The sequence below is a fragment of the Lissotriton vulgaris genome, chromosome 7, assembly GCF_964263255.1.
Source record: "Lissotriton vulgaris chromosome 7, aLisVul1.2, whole genome shotgun sequence".
NCBI lineage: Eukaryota > Metazoa > Chordata > Amphibia > Caudata > Salamandridae > Lissotriton > Lissotriton vulgaris.
This window is the reverse complement of record NC_141695.1, coordinates 1,682,569,280-1,682,594,592: the sequence shown is the minus strand read 5'-3', so window position 1 is coordinate 1,682,594,592 and position 25,313 is coordinate 1,682,569,280. Positions and strand designations below refer to the sequence as shown.

At 48.6% G+C, this 25,313-nt stretch overlaps 1 protein-coding gene across 1 annotated transcript in view; it reads right to left on the bottom strand.

Moving 5' to 3' along the window:
* Positions 1–6,326: 6,326 nt before the first annotated feature.
* Positions 6,327–25,313, bottom strand: part of TCEA2 (transcription elongation factor A2) — a 367,215-nt gene continuing 348,228 nt past the window's right edge. Inside the window, exons 9-10 of the mRNA XM_086932791.1 lie at positions 8,483–8,554; positions 6,327–6,652 (exon numbers count right to left, since the gene is read on the bottom strand). Of these exons, the coding sequence (XP_086788917.1) occupies positions 6,644–6,652; positions 8,483–8,554 (81 nt within the window). The 3' untranslated portion in view covers positions 6,327–6,643. The remainder of the gene's footprint in view (positions 6,653–8,482; positions 8,555–25,313) is intronic.

Below are 25,313 nucleotides of genomic sequence, written 5' to 3'. Positions count from 1 at the left end.
TCAGCAGCCACAGACTTCGAGCCTTAAGTGTGGTTGCTCGAAGCCGACTTACTTGGATGCGGTGGAGACACTTGACGTCGCGATGGTGTTCCTGAAGAGCATCTGGGCCTCTTCGACGGCCGGTGAATCTCTTCTTCCCTTCCTCTTCCTGGGGTCAGGAGAAGTGGAACATCGCCGTTTTTGGCCTTGCTTGCTGGAAGAAGATGTCCTGGGGCATCCATGGCCACCCACCTGATGACTCTTGCCCTTTTCCAGCATAGCATGGAGTTTTATCATTTCTCTGTCGAGCAAGGTTCGCCTGGAGAACTTCTGACAATGGTGGCACTGGTCAAGATTGTGTGTAGATGGAAGGCACACAATACACACTGAGTGTGGATCTGCCAGTGCCATTTTCTTGTCACAGGAAGGACACTTCCTGAATAAAGCTGGCATTCTGACTGGAAAAAATCAGTGGAAGTCCACAAAAACAGTAGCAGAAGCCTTTATAAACCAGAAAATGTCGAATTTTCTGAAAAATTCTCTTCAAAAAACGGTTTTAGTCAAAGAAATGAGGAGCTCTAGCTCCAGGATCCTCTCAGAACGAGCCGGAAAAAAGAACTGACCTAACTGCCACCTGTGGTGCGTCATGGGAGCAGGGGGTCGCCTACAGGTCTTAAAGGCACGGTACCCCTACTCGAATGCCTTAAAGGTAAGGTGTCCGTTTTCTTTGTTTCTTTATACTCTGCTGCAGCCTACTGGCAAATGTCTGCAATTACAGGTTTTTCTATGGCAATAAAGCATTGTTGTATGACAAATGTTTACTGCTCTCTCTTTCTTCCTTTGGGGTTGGGAGAGTATAGCTGCTACTATGCAAACCTATGTCATTTCAGCATCTTTGCCATTTTGGAAATATTTTAGGCTGCATATATATATGTTTTCACATATGTATATATATGTATTTTCTATATGCTCCAGGATCCCGCACATGGGCGCGGAATATTCATAGATTATGACTATTGATGAGTATCACCTGGATGAGAATGTGATGTTCAACTTCGTACCACCTCTCACAAATACATCATTAAAGGTGAAGAGATTGTCTATAAGAAAGACTAAAGATGTAGTAGTGTCTGATAGGGTTAGAGATTAATCCCTTATAGTCGATATGGTAGTTGGAGGCGAATATCTCCTATGGTTAAATTGAGACCTTGCTGATCTTCCTGATCGTCTTAAATGAGAAGAGGCAGATCTTGCAGTAAATCATCTTCTAGATCTAGTTCTAGATCAAGAGAGAGTTTGATACCTCCTCCTTGGTGATCTCGGTCTTCTTCTAGGAGATGTCTGTCGGATTGGGGACAGAGAAGAAGTGGCTTCTCCTAATAGCCTTGGACACGAGACTGGCCCAGGAGACAGCGAGATGTAACAGACCGACTCCGGTGTGTTCCTTGAGGGTGAATATGTTCAACAGTAATCAGAACCAGGAGTGCCTGCTTACTTAAGTCTTGCAACTATTGTGGTGACAAGTGAAGCAATGGAGATTCTAGATTTCGACAACACAGGTGTTGTTCTAGACCGCAACTGATGTAATGCTGACGTTGGAAGATGCTTTACCGCTGATAGCTGTGACTTTGAGATTGGCAGTGGATGCTTCAACTTTGACCTTTGTGGTGTCTTCAATGTTGTCGACGTTGAAGCCTTCGGGAGATGTTTGCCCTTGTTGGTGGTGTCTTTGATGTCTCCAGTGGATGCTTCGAAGTCTACCTTGGTGGTGTCGCCAACAGAGGGAAATCTACATCAACGGAGTGGTCTTGTCGTCAATGGATTCTCAACGTCGATCGACTGTGGTCCTTTGATGCCAAATGGCACCTCGACTACTCGGAGAAGACAGAAGTTCTCGTCCTTGGACCCACCCCCTCAGCTTGGGACAATTCCTGGTGGCCCGACGCCCTCGGCAACCCACCCACTCCCACGGACCACGCCTGGAACCTCGGCATCATACTTGCCTCCTCCCTCACCATGACTCGCCAGGTCAACGCCGTCGCCTTAACCTGCTTCAACACCCTCCGCAAGACCTTCAAGTGGATCCCCCCGAAGCCAGAAAGGTCGTCACCCAAGGCACTCATAACAAGCAGACTGGGCTACGGAAACGCCCTCTACGCTGGAATCAATATATCGCTGCTACGCAAACTTCAGACCATCCAGAACCCCGCGGCCAGACTCGTCCTTGGCATCCCACGACATGAGCACATCACCCAACACCTGCAAGACCTCCAGGGGCTCCCTGTCGAGAAGAAAGTAACCTTCAAGCTACTCACCCATGCCTACAAATCCCTCCACAACTCCAGACCCAAATACCTCAATGAAAGAGTCTCTTTCCACATACCCAAAATAAACCTCCGCTCAGCCGACCTTGCCCTAGCAGAATCCCCATGCATCCACAGAACCAGAGCGGGTGTAAGAGCCTTCTCCTACATCACGGCCAAGACCTGGAACGAGCTCCCAGCCAACATCAGACACTACCTTACTCTGCACAACTGCAGGAAGAGCCTCAAGACCTGGCTTTTCGGCTGAATAGGAGCTGCACCCCCCCCCCCCCACCCCCCAGCGCCTTCAGACGCTCTTGGGTGAGTAGCCCGCTTTAAAATTGCCTGATTGATTGACTAATTGACTACGATGGAGGACCTGTCAACGGCGAACAGGTAAGCAGGTTCCTCAATGTCATACTCCTCAACATTGATAGGTACCAATCGCTCTCCTCTTGCTGCCTTCTCTCCTAGGATCTTCCCCTAGAAGAGTCATAGGAACAATTAAAAAGTGATTTAATGGTAGACTGACCTTCACCATGGCTTCTTGAGGAACCAGCAGTCTTCTACTGATTTGTCAGCTTCTTCTGTAGTACACACAGTCTGATTTTTTTCTCTGCCTCTCAGTGTTCCTTAGGAGAGTGATTTACAGTGTCTGCATGAACTAGGATAGTGATCTTCTGAAAGGCTGTAGATACAGACTCTGGGTGGATCTTTTGAGCCATCTTTTTTACACAGTAAGGGAACTTCACAAAGACTGAAGGCATTCTGACAGAAAAATCACCACTTTTAGTCAGAAAACAGGTGGTAAATTACTCTAATCCTAAAAGGACGTTGAATAAAAACCAGAAAACAAGTTTTAACAGAACTGATCTCTGAATACTTGCATAGAAAGGCAGATATTAGTGCCCCAGGATACTGTTTTCAGGAGCCGGATAAATAAACTTACCTGTCACCTGTGTGGCATGATGGAATATTGAGGGTACTGTGAGGTTCTGAAAGGCAAAGTGCCAGCTGCATTAGCTTAATGTATTACTTACAGCCTATAGGCTAATTCTTTCCTTAATTTCTTTTTCCTTTTAAAGACAGTTTGACAAAGAATTGTCATGTTCATTTATACTCTATCGTGACCTAAATAAAAGAAAATGTTGTTCTTTTCTAAAATGAAAATACATTTTGGACTTTTTAGCCTACTTAAAGGCTGCAATTGCTGTGAACGTAAATATTTTTAGATTAATATAATTACACATATATGTTTTTTATAAGTGCTCTGGGGTCCCAGTGTGTGGGACTATTCTTAATGAGGATCCCCTAGAAGAGAACTAGAATTTACTGAAAGGTCTTACATATTCTTGAATCTTCTACTTGCAAGATGATACTCTGAGTATATATTTTGGCTATGGCAGATCATGGTACCTGTTTGAACATCTATTTGTGCCATGAGAAGGAGAAACATCCTTCAGTAGCTATTATGATATTGCTTGGACCCCCTGCAGTGTAGATTTTGAGACTTCAAAGTCTAACCTTTATTCAAATTAGATAGCACCTATCTGAACTCTGCTACCTTATACCAATCAAATGGTATTTTGCAAAACACCCTAAATCAGAACTGGTAACAATGAGTATGGAGTGAGGAAATCATTGTTTGAAAGTTATTGGGAAAGCTTACCGTAGATGCTGATGGGTGTTGGCCTCTTGAGTTTGTTGACAGATGATGTTTCTGGCGGCTATTGTATGGCACTGCCCGTAGACCTGATGAAAGCACTCACGGTAACAATGCTCTTCAGATCTGTTGTGCATGGCTAAGCAGATCTTCTTTCTCTTCAAGTCTACTACTCTGACAGTGTCCAAATCCACTTTCATGTTTTTCCCTGAACCACCCGGATACGAAAATTGTCCCAAATGTGATCAGCAATCTCATAACCTTGGGTTGGGCATCAGGCTTTCGCATCATCAGTGTAAGTAATTATTATCTTGTCATCATGGAGGGAAGATGGAAAGACCTGCCATGCTCTTTATTTATTAACTTGGTTAAAGATAAATATCTCTCAATTACAAAGGGCATCCGAGAAACGCTGGCCTCCGTGAACTTCCTTAACTATCCAACTACACATGACCGAGGAGCGTTGGCAAACTTCCAGGAGGGTAATGTGGGACAGGACTAGGTATAGTACAACACAATTATGGAAAATGCAATTGAGATGTCACCATTAATTAATTTAAACATATTTTATTAACATTTAAATATCAGTGGTACATTCATAGTTCCTTTCTTGTTCACAAATTATAAAGGTTAACATTTTGGACTTGCCTTCATTGCCTAGACGGCTATTGTTCACCCTATATCATATAATTCTTGTTATGTTTCAGATGTCTGTGTGGTTCCTGTCAGTGGGATGTACTATGCCATGTGTGGTGGTCTAACGTTTCCTCCCCAACTTACCACCCGTCCCTCCCCCACCCTGCGCTGCTGTCGACTAGTCGGTCCCTTCGTCTCCCGTAGTAGATGTGGTTTGGGTCCCTCTCTGTATTTACCCATTGAGGCAGGACTCACCCATTCCCCTGGGGCCGCAAGCACTAAGTGGCTGTGTTCGTTGTGTTATGCACATTGCTTCCTCCCCTGTTCCTGGTTGTTATAGCTATCTGGTCGGGACCGGCCCTGTGGGGTGCTGGGAGTGGGCTCCCGATCTGCATTTTTCAGGTCATCAACAAGGGCTCCCCAAGCCTGCGCCCTCTCCAGTCTGCCTATTCCTCGCTTTGCCTCGCGGAGCAGTATTCTATTTTCGCAGCCCGCCCATTTCTCCAGTCCCGCTTCCAGTTTAGTATACTAGGGCCTGCTGGGGCCTTCAAATTGTTGAGATGTCACCGTTTAGCTAGAATAATGGGTTGAGAATACCTTAATAACTCATCATGAATATTTAAAGTACAAAGGATAAATCAGTTCAAATGACTGCCACACTGTAAACAATACAGAGTGGATGTAAAAATACAGCTTTTAAAGTTAAGGCCACTGTGAAGCACACTACATACTGCTCACAACCATTAGAATATTAGCAAAATTCTGCAAAGAAAAGAACAATACTACAACAATACAGTTACAAAACCTTTGGTAAATGAAAGTCATGTTCGTAAACAATTTAAGGCTTCTCAAGCCTCCCCCAAAATGAAGCCACATGAGTACAAGCCAGTAAAGTGCACGTTTTGAGCATGTCGGTCGGTGTAAGTTATGGCATCTATCGTGTAGCGGTAACCACAACTGGCAAACTTCAGGTTTGTCAAGTTTGGGCCAGAATCACAACTAGGGTGTTTTTTTCCAGTGAAATTCATTGTGGTTTTCTTATGAAGCATTTAAGTTCCAACCCCTGCTGCAAAGACCTTCGGTTAATTTTCACCACTATACTTCAGCCTCCCCCCCCTCCCTCACCACATAAGGGTTGAGCTCCATAGGCAGAACAATTATTAAAAACAATCATGTTCAGTGCCTGGAAGGGTGAGTATTTAAGTGATACATTTATATGTCATTACGTCATCATAATTTTATGACACAGACCTATTTATGCTAGAAGGAGTGCAAAGGGGTTAATATTGAGTTAAACAGTTCCAATGGAGAGCAAGGTCAATATTCGAATTTTATATGGTTTGAAACAGAAGATCTGGCATTGGTACTGGGTATAGTTCCTAGAATTAAAGTACATTATTTAATAAGACCTCAGTATAGCTTTTTATGCACCCGAAATCCTAAAACCACGAAGGTACTCTCATTAAGTTCTAAACATAGCAACGCAGGAAGCATACAAGTACTTTCATTACGCAGTTCAAATATTCTTCACATTCCATAAATCACTTTTGTGCACTTTTCCTACATGGCAACGCTTAGGAAACCCACGATCTTCATGTAATTTTGAGACTGTCAGCAAAAGAGTGTTGGGGCAGTGGGTGTTTGAGGGAAGTTGGAGCTTCATTCCACCACCAACAACATTCCACATCGGTTCTGAATCGAGGGAAAAGCTTCAACAGAATAACAAAACCAACAAGTGACACGGGTTGAAATTGCTCAACAAATATTCTGTATTAAACAAAACAAAGTACCAAAAGACATTACCCTCGCGTTTTTAACAAGCATAATGTACAGTTCATTTCAGGAATCTAGAGGGATTAAATCTCACATCTCATGATACAAGTACTACGAGAACTCTTTTAAGGAAACACCTTCAGGGCATTCACCGTCACGAAACATTAAGTGCTTAAAACAAAGTCAACTACTTCTTACATAAATTACTTTCTTTGAGAATTAAATGAAGATCGGTTTGAGCTCAGGCTGGGAGGTGCAGGAGTGAGCCGTTGAAGAAGTCTTGGAAGCTTCAGCAGAACTGCAAGAATGGAGACATGTAAGAGCATTTATCCCTTACGTTTAAATCTCCAGCCTACCACAAGTGCTGTCAATATCCAACCTGGATGGAAACACTAGCAAGATGACCGTGTTAAGGACCTTACGGATAATACGACAGGTAGATAAAAAAATGACAAACATAATAGACCGCTCTATTTGTAGCATTGGATTCTTTCATGAGAAAGATTACACCGGCTCAGAACCCAGAAAGACATTGCATCATGCATTAAATGCAAGTAACGTGGAACCCAGAAGCAGAAAACATGCATGCTACAGAACTCTTCGTGCAAGAGAACCTGCAGGAAAAACGTAACCTACAGTGACACCACTTTAAACACCCACTCCCAATGCAAGGGAATATTCAGCACCAAGCATGCATGATTCATATATAAAGGATGTATTCAGAAGCAAGAACAGTGTATGTTTCAGGGTTAAAAAATACAGAGCGCATGCAAGTAAACCCGTGTCTTCAGGGTGAAGCTAGACAGCAACCAAGGACAGAGCTTGATTACTGCAGCAGCAGCACTCATCAGCCGACCAGTCGCAGAATAATTCCAGATAGAAACCAACCCCTGCACCAAGAGCAGCATGCTATAAAGTGGGAGCCTAGCATACATAACTCTGTAATCACTATAGAGCTGCAGACAGTGGATCTAGAAACAGGCACTAAAGCTAGAGAAAGCAGCCCTGCATGCCACCGTTTTATGGCTGGTGGTGACAGCAGAAAGAAATGCAACGAACAGACCATACATTTGGAGCATATGTATCAGAGACTATACATCCTGCATCACTTCATAACAAAGCCTTTCCGAAACGTTCATGCATCCAACAAGGTCTCAAATGCAAGTGGGCATGCAAGATAATGTGACAATGCCATTAAGAGGCTTTACACAACTGGAGCTCAAGCCCTGTACCAAGTTGTCAAGGTTCATTTAGACCTCACATTGCTGTAAGCCACAAATGGTAGTTTCAGCGAACGTATATGAAAAAAACGTGCCAACAGCAAAAGTGCACAACTGGAGCTCAAGCCCTGTACCAAGTTGTCAAGGTTCATTTAGACCTCACATTGCTGTAAGCCACAAATGGTAGTTTCAGCGAACGTGTATGAGAAAAACGTGCCAACAGCAAAAGTGCACAACTGGAGCTCAAGCCTGTACCAAGAGGTCAAGGTTCATTTAGACCCCACATTGCTGTAAGCCACAAATGGTAGTTTCAGCGAACGTATATGAAAAAAACGTGCCAACAGCAAAAGTGCACAACTGGAGCTCAAGCCCTGTACCAAGTTGTCAAGGTTCATTTAGACCTCACATTGCTGTAAGCCACAAATGGTAGTTTCAGCGAACGTGTATGAGAAAAACGTGCAAACAGCAAAAGTGCACTGACACAAACAAGCCACAGAAGACCGATTCCCCATGCAGCACAATGGCACACCCCTATTTTGGTCACAGCTAAGTTAGGGTGAGGTGCATAAAATCGAAATCCAATTATTGTAATGGAAGAGCCGGATGTAAGCATCCTTTTCATTAAAAAAAAATTGGATCATTTCCAACGACTTGTATGGTGACTTGTTAGATCTTCAGTTGGCAAATTATTTTTGTTGATAAAGGGAAGTAAAACGAGACAGATGAAAATCATTCAGTGCCTACAACTGAAATTCCCCGTTCTCAGAGATCACGTGGAATGTGCAGTTTGCTAATCTGTCTAGCAGGCCCCTACAATCTAAAATGACCATTACCATATAGTGATAGCTCTCATATTCACTGACGCCCAACATGCAAAAGAAACAAGTGAAACAAAATGAAACACTTACCTTCCAACGGTTTCCACATTCATTACAGAGCACGAAAGTGGTCATTGGCTCATCCGCACTGCGGGTCTGCACCTATTGGAGGATATTGAGACAGAGAAAATTACTCATCACATCACCTCTAATACAACTGGTTCCTTAATGTTCCCAACTACCGAGAACATATGTTTACTGTTGAAAAAAACTAAAAAAGAAACGGTAGTAACTTCCCTTCGGATTCTCTCAGTGTGAACAGTTTTCACTGGGACTCATTACTGGAAACCTTCTACCGCAGTGTGGAGCATCTGACATTGTGCACATCCTGTGAAGCTGTGAGGTTGAGAGCTATGGGTTCCCATACTTCTCGCCTTTCACTAGCTCCACCTCCCTATATCTCCTATGCATTTCACCTCAGTTCCAATGGAAAATAAAGGCTGATACACAGCCAAAGCACAGTCAAAGAAGGAGTGTGAACCAAGGCAAAAAAAGAAGTAGATGTCCACACATTACCTGATGCCTGTGAACAGGTTTATTACCTAAGCAAAGGTACTTCAGTAGGCTTCAGTAGATCACTTGTATACACACCCCACCAAAACCTAATCTGCCTCTGATATAAGCCCATCATCTCATGAGCACTCTGCAGGTTTCCAAGCAGAATCCTCTTAGAACCACACTCTCAAGCACTCCGCTAGGAAGCACTTAATAAACTGCGTCTTAGTAAACAGGCTTACATTAGTATTGCAGATGGCCACACATCTAAGCCAGCTCTCCTGTAAAGGGGAGGACCTCTCACCCAATGAATTGCCAATTCCCTTCTCGCCAACAATAAGAAAACAAGTTACTTACCTGTAACTGTAGTTCTACAGTATTGGAAGGTTTCATAGATTCACATGCCTGAATCATTCCTCGTCGTTGAGACGGGAGTCTCTGGTACATAAAAAAGCAATGCTTACACTAGGCCTAGGCCCATTTTCCTTTTGCAGCCCATAGCCTTTGTTATGTAAAAAGGCCTAAACTTTTCCCTGAACCAATCAGAGCTCCTCACTGTGAGAAGGTGGCCTGATATGCAGTGGTCACTATTCTAGTGAACACTATGTATCAGTCCAGCAACCCTTATTGATGATTGGTTGTAAGTCAACCTTATAGACCAGCTATCCTAGTAGCGTGGATACGAGCAGTCTAAGGCTAAAGACTCGAGAGGGCGTGTTAAGCCAGCTGTTATACCACATATACCCCTTGAACACCAAGTGAAAGGACACCACACAAGTGTTATGAAAATAAACAGTTATTTATTAAGAATCACAACAGCCCTGTACTCTTTATGAGGACAGGGTACTAAGCACACACCAAAACTCTTACAAAAATACTTAAGTTAGCACAGTATATACAACTGCCCGAGGGGCACGGAAAACCATATACTAGAAAAGTGGAATGCGAAATTACTAGCAGGTAAGTACAGTACTAATAGGCTTTGGAATCGCTAGGACTTGACTATAGAATCGTTAGATTACTTCTAGGAGACCCAGGGGACTCGGGTGCAGTGTGTGCACTCTCACGCGAGATGCGGGACAAAGTCTATGGTAGCTAGAATTTGCAAAGTTAGTGTTCTCGGGCGAACCCGACCTGGTAGGAAGAAAACGAAAGTAGATTCTGACCCTTGGATACTGAGGCTATGCTGGGGCACCGAAATGCCGAAGTTACCTAGCCCAGGGGCTGCAGCTGCATAGGACTCAAAGGACGTCGGGAATCCTCGTTGACGGACCAGGAGCCTGGAAGAAAGAAGTTGCTGGCAGGCGACCAGTGAAGAAAGTTCGGTGGATCCAAGCCTGGATCGATGGAAGATGACACCTGAAAGCAGAGGGGACCAAGTTCGAGACTACTAGCCAGTAGTCAGTGGGCACCAGGAGGGCACCGGATGGTAGCCACCTCGACTAGGCGAGTGGGTGACGCTGTGCTCGGAGATCTCACGGACCAGGAGGCGTTGTCGGCGACCAGGATGGAGGATCGAGCTGTCCCACGAAGATAGAAGCTGTCGGCGTCGCTGGACCCAGGATTGGGCAACAAAGCCTTGGCAAATTCAAGCCCACGCGGTGGACCTAAAATGGCGTCTGGAGTGGACCAGGAGGGTCCGGGGTGCCTCTCTTCAAGAAGGAAGCAAGGGCCAGTCTGGAGCAACCAGACCAGCAGCAGTGATGTCGTCGGGCGTCGTTCAGAAGGCCACAAGCCAGCCGGCTAGTAGCCAAACAACGCGGTGCACAGCAAACAGCAGAAGGGCCCCACGCAGATCGTGGAGATGCAGGGAGGCTGATCTTGGGTGCTGGAGCTGCGCAGGGTTGGGGCTTCTCGGACCCCAAAGCACTCACCAGTGGAAGACTCGGTGGGCTTGTTACAAAGAAGTCGTGCAGTCTTGGCGATCGTCGGTCCCTCGAGGTCTCGTCGCACTCACGGTTCTCAGCTTAGCTGTAGAGGTGAGTAGAGGTCAGAGGTGCCAGGGAAGCCGGGTCTCGTCGAGCTGGGTCGTCGGATTCGTGAAGAAGGACTTGCAGCAGACCGCAGTGTTCTTAGGATGGTGCCCGCTTGATGCAGGGTGACTACTCCTTAGCCACAAGGGAGAATCTTGAGGAAGAAATCTTGAAGTCCTTTCGCAGAAAGTCGTGTCTTGATTCCAAAGATGATCTAATTTGAACAGGGGGCCCGCTCCCATCTTTATACTAAAAAAGGGGGCTGACCCGGTGACTAGGTCCTGCCTATGGGTGGGACTAGGAGGGGGGTGGTTACACCCCTCTGCCATGACGGACTTCCCCAGGCCAGGGGCTGGTGTGCCCCTGGAACTGGTTCAGACCGGCCTATGCGTAGTGAGCACCGGGGTGCCACTCAGCAGTCACCTTCCTGAAAAGCCCTGCCTACCCAGGATACACAAAACCATGTCTGGGACGGTGCTAGCACCGCCCCGGACAGGAAACCCTTTGTCCAGGCCTCCCTCGCTGGAAGGACTCCCAGCAGCAGGAGGTCAGACTCGTGTCTGTGGTGGCAGCATCCATTTTGTGGAGCTGAGGCTTCAGTTAACTTTAACCGGGGTTCACAGTTACATACATGTCGTGTCCCTCTAGAAGGGTGGAATGCTAACCCCGTCGCCAGAATTGGCGAGGGGTTAGTATTCCAATTCGTATGACACCTTACTCGACATGTTTTGATAAAGCAATACCAAAGTTAGCATTTAACTGCGAGGATTATAATGCACTTAAGAGTATATGGTATGCGATATCATGGAACAGCTATTAGGACTTGGTTCCGCAAGCTGCAGACAGGCTCAGCTCATGCCAGAGCACCATCTCACACGATTCCAAGCACTCTGCCTTCAGGATTGTCAAGGCCTGCCATAGGAGTGACTGATAGGAATCCGGGTGTCCATTTTAGGGTTAGGTATAGGTATACTACACCTACAGCAAAGGGTGGTTACACGCCTTTGCCCCAGCTGTCGTGCAGCCAGTTGTGTCAAATTTAGGAGGCCAGCCAGGGGTGGCATAATACATGCTTCAGCCCCTGGCAGCCCTGGGTACACCCATGCCCTGAGTTACAGGGTCTGATAGGGTGGCCCAGTACCAATTGGAAATGCACCTAGGGTACATGGAATCCATTTTACAGAGAGAGCAGTAGGCCTGGGGTCCTGATTGGCAGGATCCCAGGTCGACTATGTCAAAAACCAGCTAAAACACAGGGCAAAAAAGTTGGGGGCAACCATAGTCAGGAGGTACCTTCCTACACAACCCCCCCCCCCCCCAAACGAAAGGAGATAAGGCTATCCTTGTCCAGGTAAGCCTCTATTACCTAAGTGGCCATATAAGGAAGGACCAGCTCTGGCTTGGTTTCCCCCTGTGTCATGGTCCACTAGGCAACCCCTCACCCTAAGGGTATCTGAGGGTCTCCACCATAGGGAATCTCTGTCTCTGGTGTGTCTTGGGAAAGTAAAAGGCGGATGCTGGGTTGGAGTACTGAAGTGAGGCTCCTCTACCTTTGGGCTCAACTTCCTCCAATCACCATCCATCATGTGTGCCTTTCTTTCTTTAGCTGAGATGAACAAGTTACTTACCTTCGGTAACGCTTTTTCTGGTAGATACTATATCTGCCTGTGGATTCCTCACCTTGTGAATATCCCCCTTGCGTCAGCAACGTTCGGAAATTTTCTTCGTAGCACGCCGACGTGGACGACGTCACCGGAGCACGGCATCGCGCGTGACTCCGTCTGACGTCACCGACCCCATATCAGGCCCACGCCGGCGTGATGACGTCAGTTCCGCCCTTTTTTCCGTGCCTTCGAGGCACACGGACGGACCAACGATAGCAAATATGCAAATATACAATGTACACAGTACAAATAGAACCAAATCAATACAACAGTATTACAATCATATATACAGAAAGACCAGGTATAGCAGAGTAGACAACGGGGAGGCGGGTGGGTCAGTGAGGAATCCACAGGCAGATATAGTATCTACCAGAAAAAGCGTTACCGAAGGTAAGTAACTTGTTCTTCTGATAGATACATCTGCCGTGTGGATTCCTCACCTTGTGAATAGATTCCCACAGCAGTCCCCACTCCCGGAGGAGGGTGTCCACTCTGCTACACCAGGAAGTCTTGGAGGACAGAACGCGCAAAGTGGCCATCCCTCCTCACCTCGGTATCCAAGCAGTAATGCTTCGCGAAAGTGTGGAGGGAGGCCCAAGTCGCGGCCCTGCAAATATCCTCAACAGGTACACCCCTAGACAAAGCAGATGTTGCAGACTTTTCTCTAGTTGAATGAGCTCTAATACCCTCAGGAGGGTCCTTACCCGCAAGGGAGTAGCAGATCTTGATGCACAGGACTATCCACCTGGAAAGAGTGCGCTTGTGCACCGCTCTGCCCTTCTTGCAGCCAGCAAAGCCAACAAACAGCTGGTCGTCCACCCGGAAGTCCTTAGTCCGGTCCAGATAGAAAGACACCGCCCTCTTAGGGTCCAGGCGATGCAGCCTCTCTTCCTCCTTAGACGGGTGAGGGGGAGGATAGAAGGTAGGAAGGGTAATGGACTGCCCAAGATGGAAAGGAGTCACCACCTTAGGCAGAAAAGCAGCCCTGGTCCTAAGAACCATCCTTTCTGCATGAATGGTCAGGAATGGGGGTTTGGAACTTAGAGCTTGAAGCTCACTTACCCTCCTTGCCGAGGTGATTGCAACGAGGAAAATTGTTTTAAAAGAGAGAAGCCTCAATGGACACTTGTGCAAGGGTTCGAAGGGAGAACCCATTAAAAAGGTCAGCACAAGATTCAAATCCCAATGAGGAACAATAAAAGGAGTAGGAGGAAACATATTCAAAAGACCCCTCAAGAATCTCAAAACCACCGGAGATTTAAAGAGAGAAGGCTGATCCGGCAAACATAAAAACGCCGATAAGGCCGAAAGATAACCCTTGACCGTGGACACAGCCAAACCTTGCTGTGCCAGGTAAAGGGCAAATTGTAAAATATTAGACAAATGAGCCTTCAAAGGGTCAACATCCCTCTCCCTGCACCAAGAAACAAATTTAGTCCACCTATAGGAGTATATGGACTTAGTGGTGTCACGCCTGGCAGAGAGAATAACATCCACGACCTCGTGAGGGAGAGAAAATGAACTCAAGTTGCCCCGTTCAATCTCCAGGCATGAAGGTGTAATGTCTGGAGGTGGGGGTGTAGAACCTGCCCCTCCAGCTGAGAGAGGAGGTCTGCCCTGTGAGGGAGACGGAGCGGCGGGTGAGAGGATAGGTGGAGTAGGTCCGAATACCACACCCTTCTTGGCCAATCCGGAGCAACCAATATGACTTGGGCCCGGTCTTGACGAATCTTCCTCAGAACCCGAGGAATCAAAGGTATGGGGGGAAACGCGTAAAGGAGTCGATCTCCCCAACTCAACTGAAACGCGTCCCCCAATGCTCCTTGCATCGGATACTGGAGACTGCAGAATGAAGGGCAGTGAGCATTCTCGCGAGTGGCAAATAGATCCACCCGAGGAGTCCCCCACATCCGAAAGATGTCATGAACAACCTCCGGGTGAAGCCTCCACTCGTGGTCGGCAGAGAACTGCCGACTGAGACTGTCCGCACGCACGTTCAGAACCCCGGCCAGATGATTTGCCACCAGACAAATCTGATGGTCCTGAACCCAGGACCAGAGACGCAGAGCCTCTCTGCAGAGACACTGCGACCCTACTCCTCCCTGCTTGTTGATGTACCACATCGCGGTCGTGTTGTCCGTTAGAACCTGAACCGAACGACCGCGAAGGGAAGGGAGGAAGGCCTTGAGCGCCAAACGTATCACCCTCAATTCCAGAAGGTTGATGTGAAACAACCTTTCTTCCGGAGACCAAAGACCTTTGACCTCCAGGTCTCCCAGATGAGCACCCCACCCTAGAGTGGATGCATCCGATATCACTGTGGCCACCGATGGAGGCAGCTGAAAAGGCTTTCCTTGTGACAGATTGCCGTCCACGCCCCACCAAGACAGATCCGCTGCAGCTTCCCTGGAGATCCTCACTGACTCCCTGAGATCTCCGTTGTGCTGATACCACTGCCTGCGGAGGCACCACTGGAGCGCCCTCATGTGCCAGCGTGCATGACTGACCAACAGAATGCAAGAAGCCATCAGACCGAGCAGGCGAAGGACCTTCAGGACTGGAACAACCGCCCCATTGAAGAATAAAGGAACCATTTCCTGAATGTCGCGAATCCTTTGAGGTGGAGGGAATGCACGACATACAGAAGTGTCCAGTACCGCACCTATGAACAGGTTGCGCTGGGAGGGCACCAGGTGAGATTTGGGTACGTTTATCGAAAAACCCAACCTGTGTAACAACTGAGTTGTCTCCTGCAGATGATAGAGCACCATCTCCGGCGACTCTGCTTTGATCAGCCAATCGTCCAGGTACGGGAAAACTGGAATCCCCGACCTTCTGAGATGTGCAGCCATCACCTTGGTGAAAACTCGAGGCGCAGTAGTAAGTCCAAACGGGAGGACCGCAAACTGGTAGTGCTGCGAACCCACCGTAAAACGGAGATACTTCCTGTGCGACTTCAGGATTGGGATGTGGAAATACGCATCCTGCAAGTCGATCGACACCATCCAGTCTTCTTCCATCAGCGCCAGAAGAACCTGAGCAAGGGTGAGCATTTTGAACTTCTCCTGTTTGAGATAGAGGTTCAAAATCCTGAGATCCAGGATAGGCCGAAGCCTGCCATCCTTCTTGGGAATCAAGAAATACCGGGAGTAGCACCCTTGACCCCTCTCCTGCTCTGGAACCACCTCTATTGCACCCTTTCGAAACAGTGCCAGGACTTCCTCCTGCAGGAGAAGCAGGTGGTCCTCCGAGCAATAACCTTGGCAAGGAGGGTAATTGGGAGGGAACTCCTGAAAAGGAAGTGCATACCCATTCTCTATGAGATTGAGAACCCAAAGATCTGATGTAACCGATTCCCAATCTCGTAGAAAGTGAGTAAGCCGACCCCCTACTGGCCCTACATGATCCAGAATGGTGGATCTAGGGCTGCTTTGCTGATGCGGGTGGGGGTTGGGCATTATTGGAGGAAGTGGAGGAAGAGGAGACTTGACGTCCACGTCCACGACCCCTCTGTCTACCTCTATAGGACCTATATAGAGGGTTTTGCTGCTGCTGCTGTTGCTGTTGCTGTTGGCCCTGCTTGAAGGGACGAAAAGAAGATTTAAATCCCTTGAATTTTCTAGCCGTCGACCCTCTCATCTGCAGACCCAAGGATCTCGCAGTGGCACGGCTGTCTTTAAACCTTTCCAAGGCCACATCAGCCTTTTTACCAAAAAGGCCAGTCCCATCAAAGGGTAAGTCCAGCAAAGTAGATTGTACATCCGCTGAGAAATCAGAAGACTTTAACCACGCGGCTCTCCTGGTTGCAATGGATGAGCCCATAATTCTGGCAACAGAATCCACAGTGTCCATGCCGCTTTGAATGACCATGCGGGCCGCAGCCTGAGTGTCAGAGATCACTTCATTAAAGTTTTTCTTATCCTCCTCAGGAAGTTTTGCAGACAATTGCTTCACTGAGTCCATCAGCGCGTGCACATATCTACCTAAAAGGCAAGTAGCGTTTGATGACTTCAGAGCCATGCTCCCAGAAGAGAAAGTCTTCTTCGCAGCCTGATCCAATTTCTTAGACTCTTTATCAGCTGGCACTTGAGGGAAAGAGCCTGCAGCCCTATTAGAGCAAGCCGCCTGAACCACAAGACTTTCCGGAGATGGATGTGTAGACAGAAAGGCAGGGTCATCAGGAGCCACCCTATAGCGCCTTGCAATAACCCTTGAAACTGCAGGAGCAGACAACGGCCTCTTCCAAACCTCCTTAATTGGATCTGACAAGGCATCAGTAAACGGCAGAGTTGGCTCCACAATCGAAGAAGGAGAATGCAGGACTTCCGTGAGAATGTTGGGCTTGTACTCCACTGTGGGCAGCTTTAAGCTAAGAAGGTCAGCAGCCTTCCTAATAACCACGTGATAAGGAGCGACGTCCCTTGATGGTGCATCAGAAGTCGAAGGCAGACCCCACTCGGGAGAGAGTTCCAGACCACTAGCATCCCGAAGCTCATCGAAGTCATCATCATGATCAGGAAGCTCGCCTTCTTCCACATCTGAACTCTCATCATCCTTTTGCTCGAGAAGACGCTGAGCTCTCCGCCTCGACCACTCCATTCGAATCGAAGTCGATGGATCCGGCAACGACTCCGACGGAGCCGGTTCCGACGTCGATCGAGGAACCGGAGCAGGAGGACGAGAGTCATGAACAGGCGTAGTACCTCGATCACGACGAGGTCGATCCTGAGTCGGCGAAGCCGCATGCGGAGTCGAAGACCTCGGTGGAGCCGTACCGAGCCAAGGTGAAAGAGGCGCCGGCATGAAAGGCATAAATGGAGCAGGGGCATACGACTGAGGAATACCCAGATTGTATGATAATGGACCCATGGGGCCACCAGGCGCTCCAGTGGGGTACATTGCCCTCGAATAAACTCCATACATCGCATTGAGAAAATGCGAGGGATCCTGCCCAGGACCAGGAAAGGAAGGGTACGGACCTACCGGATGTTGCAATGGAGGCCGACCCGACACATCCTCACCCTGACCTTCCGGATTCACAGGAGTCTCCGTCGAAGCCGGTTCTTGAATCACCTCCTCTTCTTCATGCTCCGAGGAAACCGGCTCCGGGTCCGGCTCCGGCTCCGGCGCCGGAGATCCTTCTTTTGACAAAGCAGGTGAAGGAGAGACAAAGTCCTTACGATGTTTGTGAGACCTTCTCTTCGAGTCAGAGGAATCCTTCCCCGAATGATGTCTCGAACTGTGCTTCCTCCTCTTATGCTTTCTCCTCGAAGAGCTCGAAGCATGTCCGGAAGCCGACTTAGATCTAGACCTAGATCTATCTCTGGACTTCGACTTCGCTTTAGACCTCGAGTCCTCTCCAGACCTCGAGCCCGCTCTGGACCTCGACGCCGATACCGACCTCGACCGAGACCTTTGCTTCGACTTCGATCTCCGTGACGTAGATCTCGAAAGTCGCCCAGAGTCTTTCTTCACCTTCGCCAAAAGCAACTTTGCTTCACGCTCCCGAAGCGCCTTTGGATTCATCTTAAAATAGGACTCGCAGTTCTTCACATCGTGACTTGAACCAAGACACCACAAACAATCCTTATGTGGGTCAGTGATAGACATCATGCGGGCACAAGACCTACATGGTTTAAAGCCTGTTTTCCTCGACGACATCTCCGGAGAAGAACAAGGTCGTAAGAGAGAAACAGTGACAAATATCAAACGGAAAGATACTAGGTATTGCTGAAGATCCCGAAAACCGTTAGCGTCGGAGACGCGGAAAAAAGGGAACTGACGTCATCACGCCGGCGTGGGCCTGATATGGGGTCGGTGACGTCAGACGGAGTCACGCGCGATGCCGTGCTCCGGTGACGTCGTCCACGTCGGCGTGCTACGAAGAAAATTTCCGAACGTTGCTGACGCAAGGGGGATATTCACAAGGTGAGGAATCCACACGGCAGATGTATCTATCAGAAGCACTGAGCTCTCAGGGTCAGCCTCTGGCTACCTAAAGCTGGAGGCTGAGTCCCTCTGTTTGGCTTACTGGAGGGACAGGTCAGGTCTGGGGTTTTTAGGCCCCATGTTTGGCTGTGCTCAACAGTGTCCAGCTGTGGGAGTTCCCTAACTACTTTTAAGGGGGATCCCTCAGGAGTCTGTTCTATTTTCACTTGGCTAGGTTTACCAGCTTCAGTGATCCTAATCTGCTGATTAAGGGGTTCTTTTGGACAGGGGGCCCTTTTGGGTCCACCACTGGCCTCCCTGATCTCTTCAGCCCTGGGCTGATTGAGGCAGGGTAGAGAGGTGCAGGTTACCTGCTCCAGACTGGGTCCCACCTGGGAAGGGTCCACTACCATCAGGGGTTCTGCCAGGCTAGGCCTGACTACCTCTGGGGCAGTTCCTTCAACAGGGGTAGAGTCAGTTCCCTGAGGAGGCTGGCTCTCACCTAGTGTCTGGGAGGGGGAAGACTCTTCTTCCTCCTCAATGCTCTTTGTTTGAGTGGAGTGATCCATTGTTTCAGGCTTCACAACCTCACTGTCTGTCTGAGTAGAGGCTGAGACCATTTCAACCTTGCCAACCTTTTCAGGAGGGCACTCAGTTTGTGTTTGGGCTGTGACTGTCACAGCCCTCCTATCCTGTTCTGGAAAGTCTGTCTGAGCCTGGGCAGTGGCTACCACTGCCCTTCCAACCTTTTCAGGGAGGAATGGTGCTTGGACTGGGGCTGTAGCTATTACTGCCCCACTAACCTGTCTGGATAGGCCTATCATTCTGGAGTGAGTTTCTTGCTCCACCTCAGCCCATGCTGAGAGTTCCAGGTCATTCCCCAGTAAGCAATCTACAGGTAGGTTATCTGTCACTGCCACTCTCATGGGCCCTGTGACATTACCCCAGCTGAGCTTGACTACTGCCATGGGATGCCTTCTCTTCACTCCATGAATGTCTGTCACCTGATAAGTAAAACCAGGGGTCAGTTGAGCAGAGGGGACCAGATGGTCACTCACCATGGTGAGGCTGGCCCCTGTGTCTCTGAATGCCTCAACTTTCTGACCATTCACTAAAACTTCTTGTCTATACTTTCCCAAAATGTGGGGTCCAGAGGTGAAGTTGGCAAACCCCATGCCAGTCTCACAGACAAGAGTGTGGTCAGGGAACCTGGCTAGGCCATAGTCCTCCTGATTGCCCAAAGTAATGCCCACCACATTCTTGGGGGCACTCCCACCACCTGGGGAATTACCACTAGTGGTAACAGGAGGTCTGGGAGTGTTACTTGGGGGTATGTTTTCCTTATTGCTATTTTTAGGGCACTTGGCATCACTTTTGTAATGGCCCACCTGTTTACAGGTATGGCAATAAGGTTTCTTCTGTTCTGAAGGAGTGTTCTGGGACCCACCACCCTTGTTGGAGTTTTGGGGCCCTTGGGAAGTCTTCTCTATGGATTTATCCCCACCCTTCTCTTGAGGCTTGGTTGATTCCTTTTTCTGGTCACCACCCTGGTTTTTAGGCCTAACCCTGGTTATGACCCATTTGTCTGCCCTCTTACCCAATTCCTGTGGAGAGGTCAGATCAGAGTCTACCAGGTGCTGGTGTAATAACTGGTTCTGACAATTATTTAAGATTTGCTCCCTCATAATTAGATTATACAATCCTTTAAAATCAGTAACCTTACTACCCAGTAGCCAGCCTTCAAAAGCCTTAGTGGCACAATCAACAAAGTCAGTCCAATCTTGAGACTGAGTTTTCTGGGTGTCTCTGAACAGCATCCTGTATTGTTCAGTGGTTAAACCAAACCCATCAACCAGTGTATTCTTCAAGATTTTGTAATTGTTAGCATCCTCCACCCTTGTGGTGAGGAGCTTATCTCTACCTTTACCATCAAAGGAGAGCCACAAGATAGCTGCCCACTGACTTTGGGGAACACCCTGCACAGTGCAGGCTCTCTCCAAAGCAGTAATCCATTTGTGGATGTCATCCCCTTCTTTAAAGGGGGGCACTATCTTATTCAGGTGCTTTGTATCAAAACTCCTTTCCCTATTGCTAGGTTTATTGCTGCCACCAGTGGGCTGTAGCCCACATAATTCTTGCTCTCTAGCAAGGGCAAGTCTCTCTTTGGCCAGGGCAAGTTCTTCCCTTTCAATCCTCAGTTTGATTGCCCTTTCTTCAGCTTCATACACTCTCCTCTTAGGGGAAGACATCCCTCTGTGAGAAGAGTTGAGAGAGCCATTGTTTCGAAGGGATCTGTTAGAGCCTCTTGATAGAGACCTAACTCGTCCATTCCCAATGTTAAGCTGACCTGAGAGTGGGCCCAGGAGTCCCCTAGTACCAAGCTCATGTCTGCTTAAGTTGGACCTGGTTAGTCTATTGACTTCTACCTGTCCCTTATCTGCCTCATCCCCTGACAACTGGTCCTCATCCTCATCCTCAGCATCATCTGCTTCCTGGAGGGGATGGTCCTGGCTATCAAAGGGTCCCTGTAAGGAGGGCAAACTTCCTTCTGGATTAGAAGGGTCTGGGTTACCAGCCCTACTGGCATCATAAGCCTCTAAGAGGCCAATCAGAAAGGAGGTTGTGGGGTTAGACCCCTGTTTTAGCTTCCTGAGGGTACACACTTGTCTCATCTCATGGAAGCTAAGAGCAGCATATTTTGAAGTAAGGACCTGTGGAGGGTCCACTGACACAAGGGGATACTCAGAGTTTCCTCCTTTGTCTGACATGCTGATTCTAGTGTGGTGTAAGTGATGCACCTACCTACACTATGTGTTTACCTACTGATCCCTTGCTAAGAGTTGCAGCCAAGGTGTGCTAAGCCTTGAGGAGCTGCAACAGCTGGTTCAGTAGAACTCAGAGTATTCTAAGCTTAGTTATATGTACTAACAGTACTTATGTGATCTTTCAACAAGATATTCTTAGGATACGTGTGGTAAAACAACAGCAAGCTCAAATCCCAACCGCTGCTCACCAATGTGAGAAGATGGCCTGATATGCAGTGGTCACTATTCTAGTGAACACTATGTATCAGTCCAGCAACCCTTATTGATGATTGGTTGTAAGTCAACCTTATAGACCAGCTATCCTAGTAGCGTGGATACGAGCAGTCTAAGGCTAAAGACTCGAGAGGGCGTGTTAAGCCAGCTGTTATACCACATATACCCCTTGAACACCAAGTGAAAGGACACCACACAAGTGTTATGAAAATAAACAGTTATTTATTAAGAATCACAACAGCCCTGTACTCTTTATGAGGACAGGGTACTAAGCACAAACCAAAACTCTTACAAAAATACTTAAGTTAGCACAGTATATACAACTGCCCGAGGGGCACGGAAAACCATATACTAGAAAAGTGGAATGCGAAATTACTAGCAGGTAAGTACAGTACTAATAGGCTTTGGAATCGCTAGGACTTGACTATAGAATCGTTAGATTACTTCTAGGAGACCCAGGGGACTCGGGTGCAGTGTGTGCACTCTCACGCGAGATGCGGGACAAAGTCTATGGTAGCTAGAATTTGCAAAGTTAGTGTTCTCGGGCGAACCCGACCTGGTAGGAAGAAAACGAAAGTAGATTCTGACCCTTGGATACTGAGGCTATGCTGGGGCACCGAAATGCCGAAGTTACCTAGCCCAGGGGCTGCAGCTGCATAGGACTCAAAGGACATCGGGAATCCTCGTTGACGGACCAGGAGCCTGGAAGAAAGAAGTTGCTGGCAGGCGACCAGTGAAGAAAGTTCGGTGGATCCAAGCCTGGATCGATGGAAGATGACACCTGAAAGCAGAGGGGACCAAGTTCGAGACTACTAGCCAGTAGTCAGTGGGCACCAGGAGGGCACCAGATGGTAGCCACCTCGACTAGGCGAGTGGGTGACGCTGTGCTCGGAGATCTCACGGACCAGGAGGCGTTGTCGGCGACCAGGATGGAGGATCGAGCTGTCCCACGAAGATAGAAGCTGTCGGCGTCGCTGGACCCAGGATTGGGCAACAAAGCCTTGGCAAATTCAAGCCCACGCGGTGGACCTAAAATGGCGTCTGGAGTGGACCAGGAGGGTCCGGGGTGCCTCTCTTCAAGAAGGAAGCAAGGGCCAGTCTGGAGCAACCAGACCAGCAGCAGTGATGTCGTCGGGCGTCGTTCAGAAGGCCACAAGCCAGCCGGCTAGTAGCCAAACAACGCGGTGCACAGCAAACAGCAGAAGGGCCCCACGCAGATCGTGGAGATGCAGGGAGGCTGATCTTGGGTGCTGGAGCTGCGCAGGGTTGGGGCTTCTCCGACCCCAAAGCACTCACCAGTGGAAGACTCGGTGGGCTTGTTACAAAGAAGTCGTGCAGTCTTGGCGATCGTCGGTCCCTCGAGGTCTCGTCGCACTCACGGTTCTCAGCTTAGCTGTAGAGGTGAGTAGAGGTCAGAGGTGCCAGGGAAGCCGGGTCTCGTCGAGCTGGGTCGTCGGGTTCGTGAAGAAGGACTTGCAGCAGACCGCAGTGTTCTTAGGATGGTGCCCGCTTGATGCAGGGTGACTACTCCTTAGCCACAAGGGAGAATCTTGAGGAAGAAATCTTGAAGTCCTTTCGCAGAAAGTCGTGTCTTGATTCCAAAGATGATCTAATTTGAACAGGGGGCCCGCTCCCATCTTTATACTAAAAAAGGGGGCTGACCCGGTGACTAGGTCCTGCCTATGGGTGGGACTAGGAGGGGGGTGGTTACACCCCTCTGCCATGACGGACTTCCCCAGGCCAGGGGCTGGTGTGCCCCTGGAACTGGTTCAGACCGGCCTATGCGTAGTGAGCACCGGGGTGCCACTCAGCAGTCACCTTCCTGAAAAGCCCTGCCTACCCAGGATACACAAAACCATGTCTGGGACGGTGCTAGCACCGCCTCGGACAGGAAACCCTTTGTCCAGGCCTCCCTCGCTGGAAGGACTCCCAGCAGCAGGAGGTCAGACTCGTGTCTGTGGTGGCAGCATCCATTTTGTGGAGCTGAGGCTTCAGTTAACTTTAACCGTGGTTCACAGTTACATACATGTCGTGTCCCTCTAGAAGGGTGGAATGCTAACCCCGTCGCCAGAATTGGCGAGGGGTTAGTATTCCAATTCGTATGACACCTTACTTGACATGTTTTGATAAAGCAATACCAAAGTTAGCATTTAACCGCGAGGATTATAATGCACTTAAGAGTATATGGTATGCGATATCATGGAACAGCTATTAGGACTTGGTTCCGCAAGCTGCAGACAGGCTCAGCTCATGCCAGAGCACCATCTCACACGATTCCAAGCACTCTGCCTTCAGGATTGTCAAGGCCTGCCATAGGAGTGACTGATAGGAATCCGGGTGTCCATTTTAGGGTTAGGTATAGGTATACTACACCTACAGCAAAGGGTGGTTACACGCCTTTGCCCCAGCTGTCGTGCAGCCAGTTGTGTCAAATTTAGGAGGCCAGCCAGGGGTGGCATAATACATGCTTCAGCCCCTGGCAGCCCTGGGTAAACCCATGCCCTGAGTTACAGGGTCTGATAGGGTGGCCCAGTACCAATTGGAAATGCACCTAGGGTACATGGAATCCATTTTACAGAGAGAGCAGTAGGCCTGGGGTCCTGATTGGCAGGATCCCAGGTCGACTATGTCAAAAACCAGCTAAAACACAGGGCAAATAAGTTGGGGGCAACCATAGTCAGGAGGTACCTTCCTACACAACCCCCCCCCCCAAACGAAAGGAGATAAGGCTATCCTTGTCCAGGTAAGCCTCTATTACCTAAGTGGCCATATAAGGAAGGACCAGCTCTGGCTTGGTTTCCCCCTGTGTCATGGTCCACTAGGCAACCCCTCACCCTAAGGGTATCTGAGGGTCTCCACCATAGGGAATCTCTGTCTCTGGTGTGTCTTGGGAAAGTAAAAGGCTGATGCTGGGTTGGAGTACTGAAGTGAGGCTCCTCTACCTTTGGGCTCAACTTCCTCCAATCACCATCCATCATGTGTGCCTTTCTTTCTTTAGCTGAGATGAACAAGTTACTTACCTTCGGTAACGCTTTTTCTGGTAGATACTATATCTGCCTGTGGATTCCTCACCTTGTGAATATCCCCCTTGCGTCAGCAACGTTCGGAAATTTTCTTCGTAGCACGCCGACGTGGACGACGTCACCGGAGCACGGCATCGCGCGTGACTCCGTCTGACGTCACCGACCCCATATCAGGCCCACGCCGGCGTGATGACGTCAGTTCCGCCCTTTTTTCCGTGCCTTCGAGGCACACGGACGGACCAACGATAGCAAATATGCAAATATACAATGTACACAGTACAAATAGAACCAAATCAATACAACAGTATTACAATCATATATACAGAAAGACCAGGTATAGCAGAGTAGACAACGGGGAGGCGGGTGGGTCAGTGAGGAATCCACAGGCAGATATAGTATCTACCAGAAAAAGCGTTACCGAAGGTAAGTAACTTGTTCTTCTGATAGATACATCTGCCGTGTGGATTCCTCACCTTGTGAATAGATTCCCACAGCAGTCCCCACTCCCGGAGGAGGGTGTCCACTCTGCTACACCAGGAAGTCTTGGAGGACAGAACGCGCGAAGTGGCCATCCCTCCTCACCTCGGTATCCAAGCAGTAATGCTTCGCGAAAGTGTGGAGGGAGGCCCAAGTCGCGGCCCTGCAAATATCCTCAACAGGTACACCCCTAGACAAAGCAGATGTTGCAGACTTTGCTCTAGTTGAATGAGCTCTAATACCCTCAGGAGGGTCCTTACCCG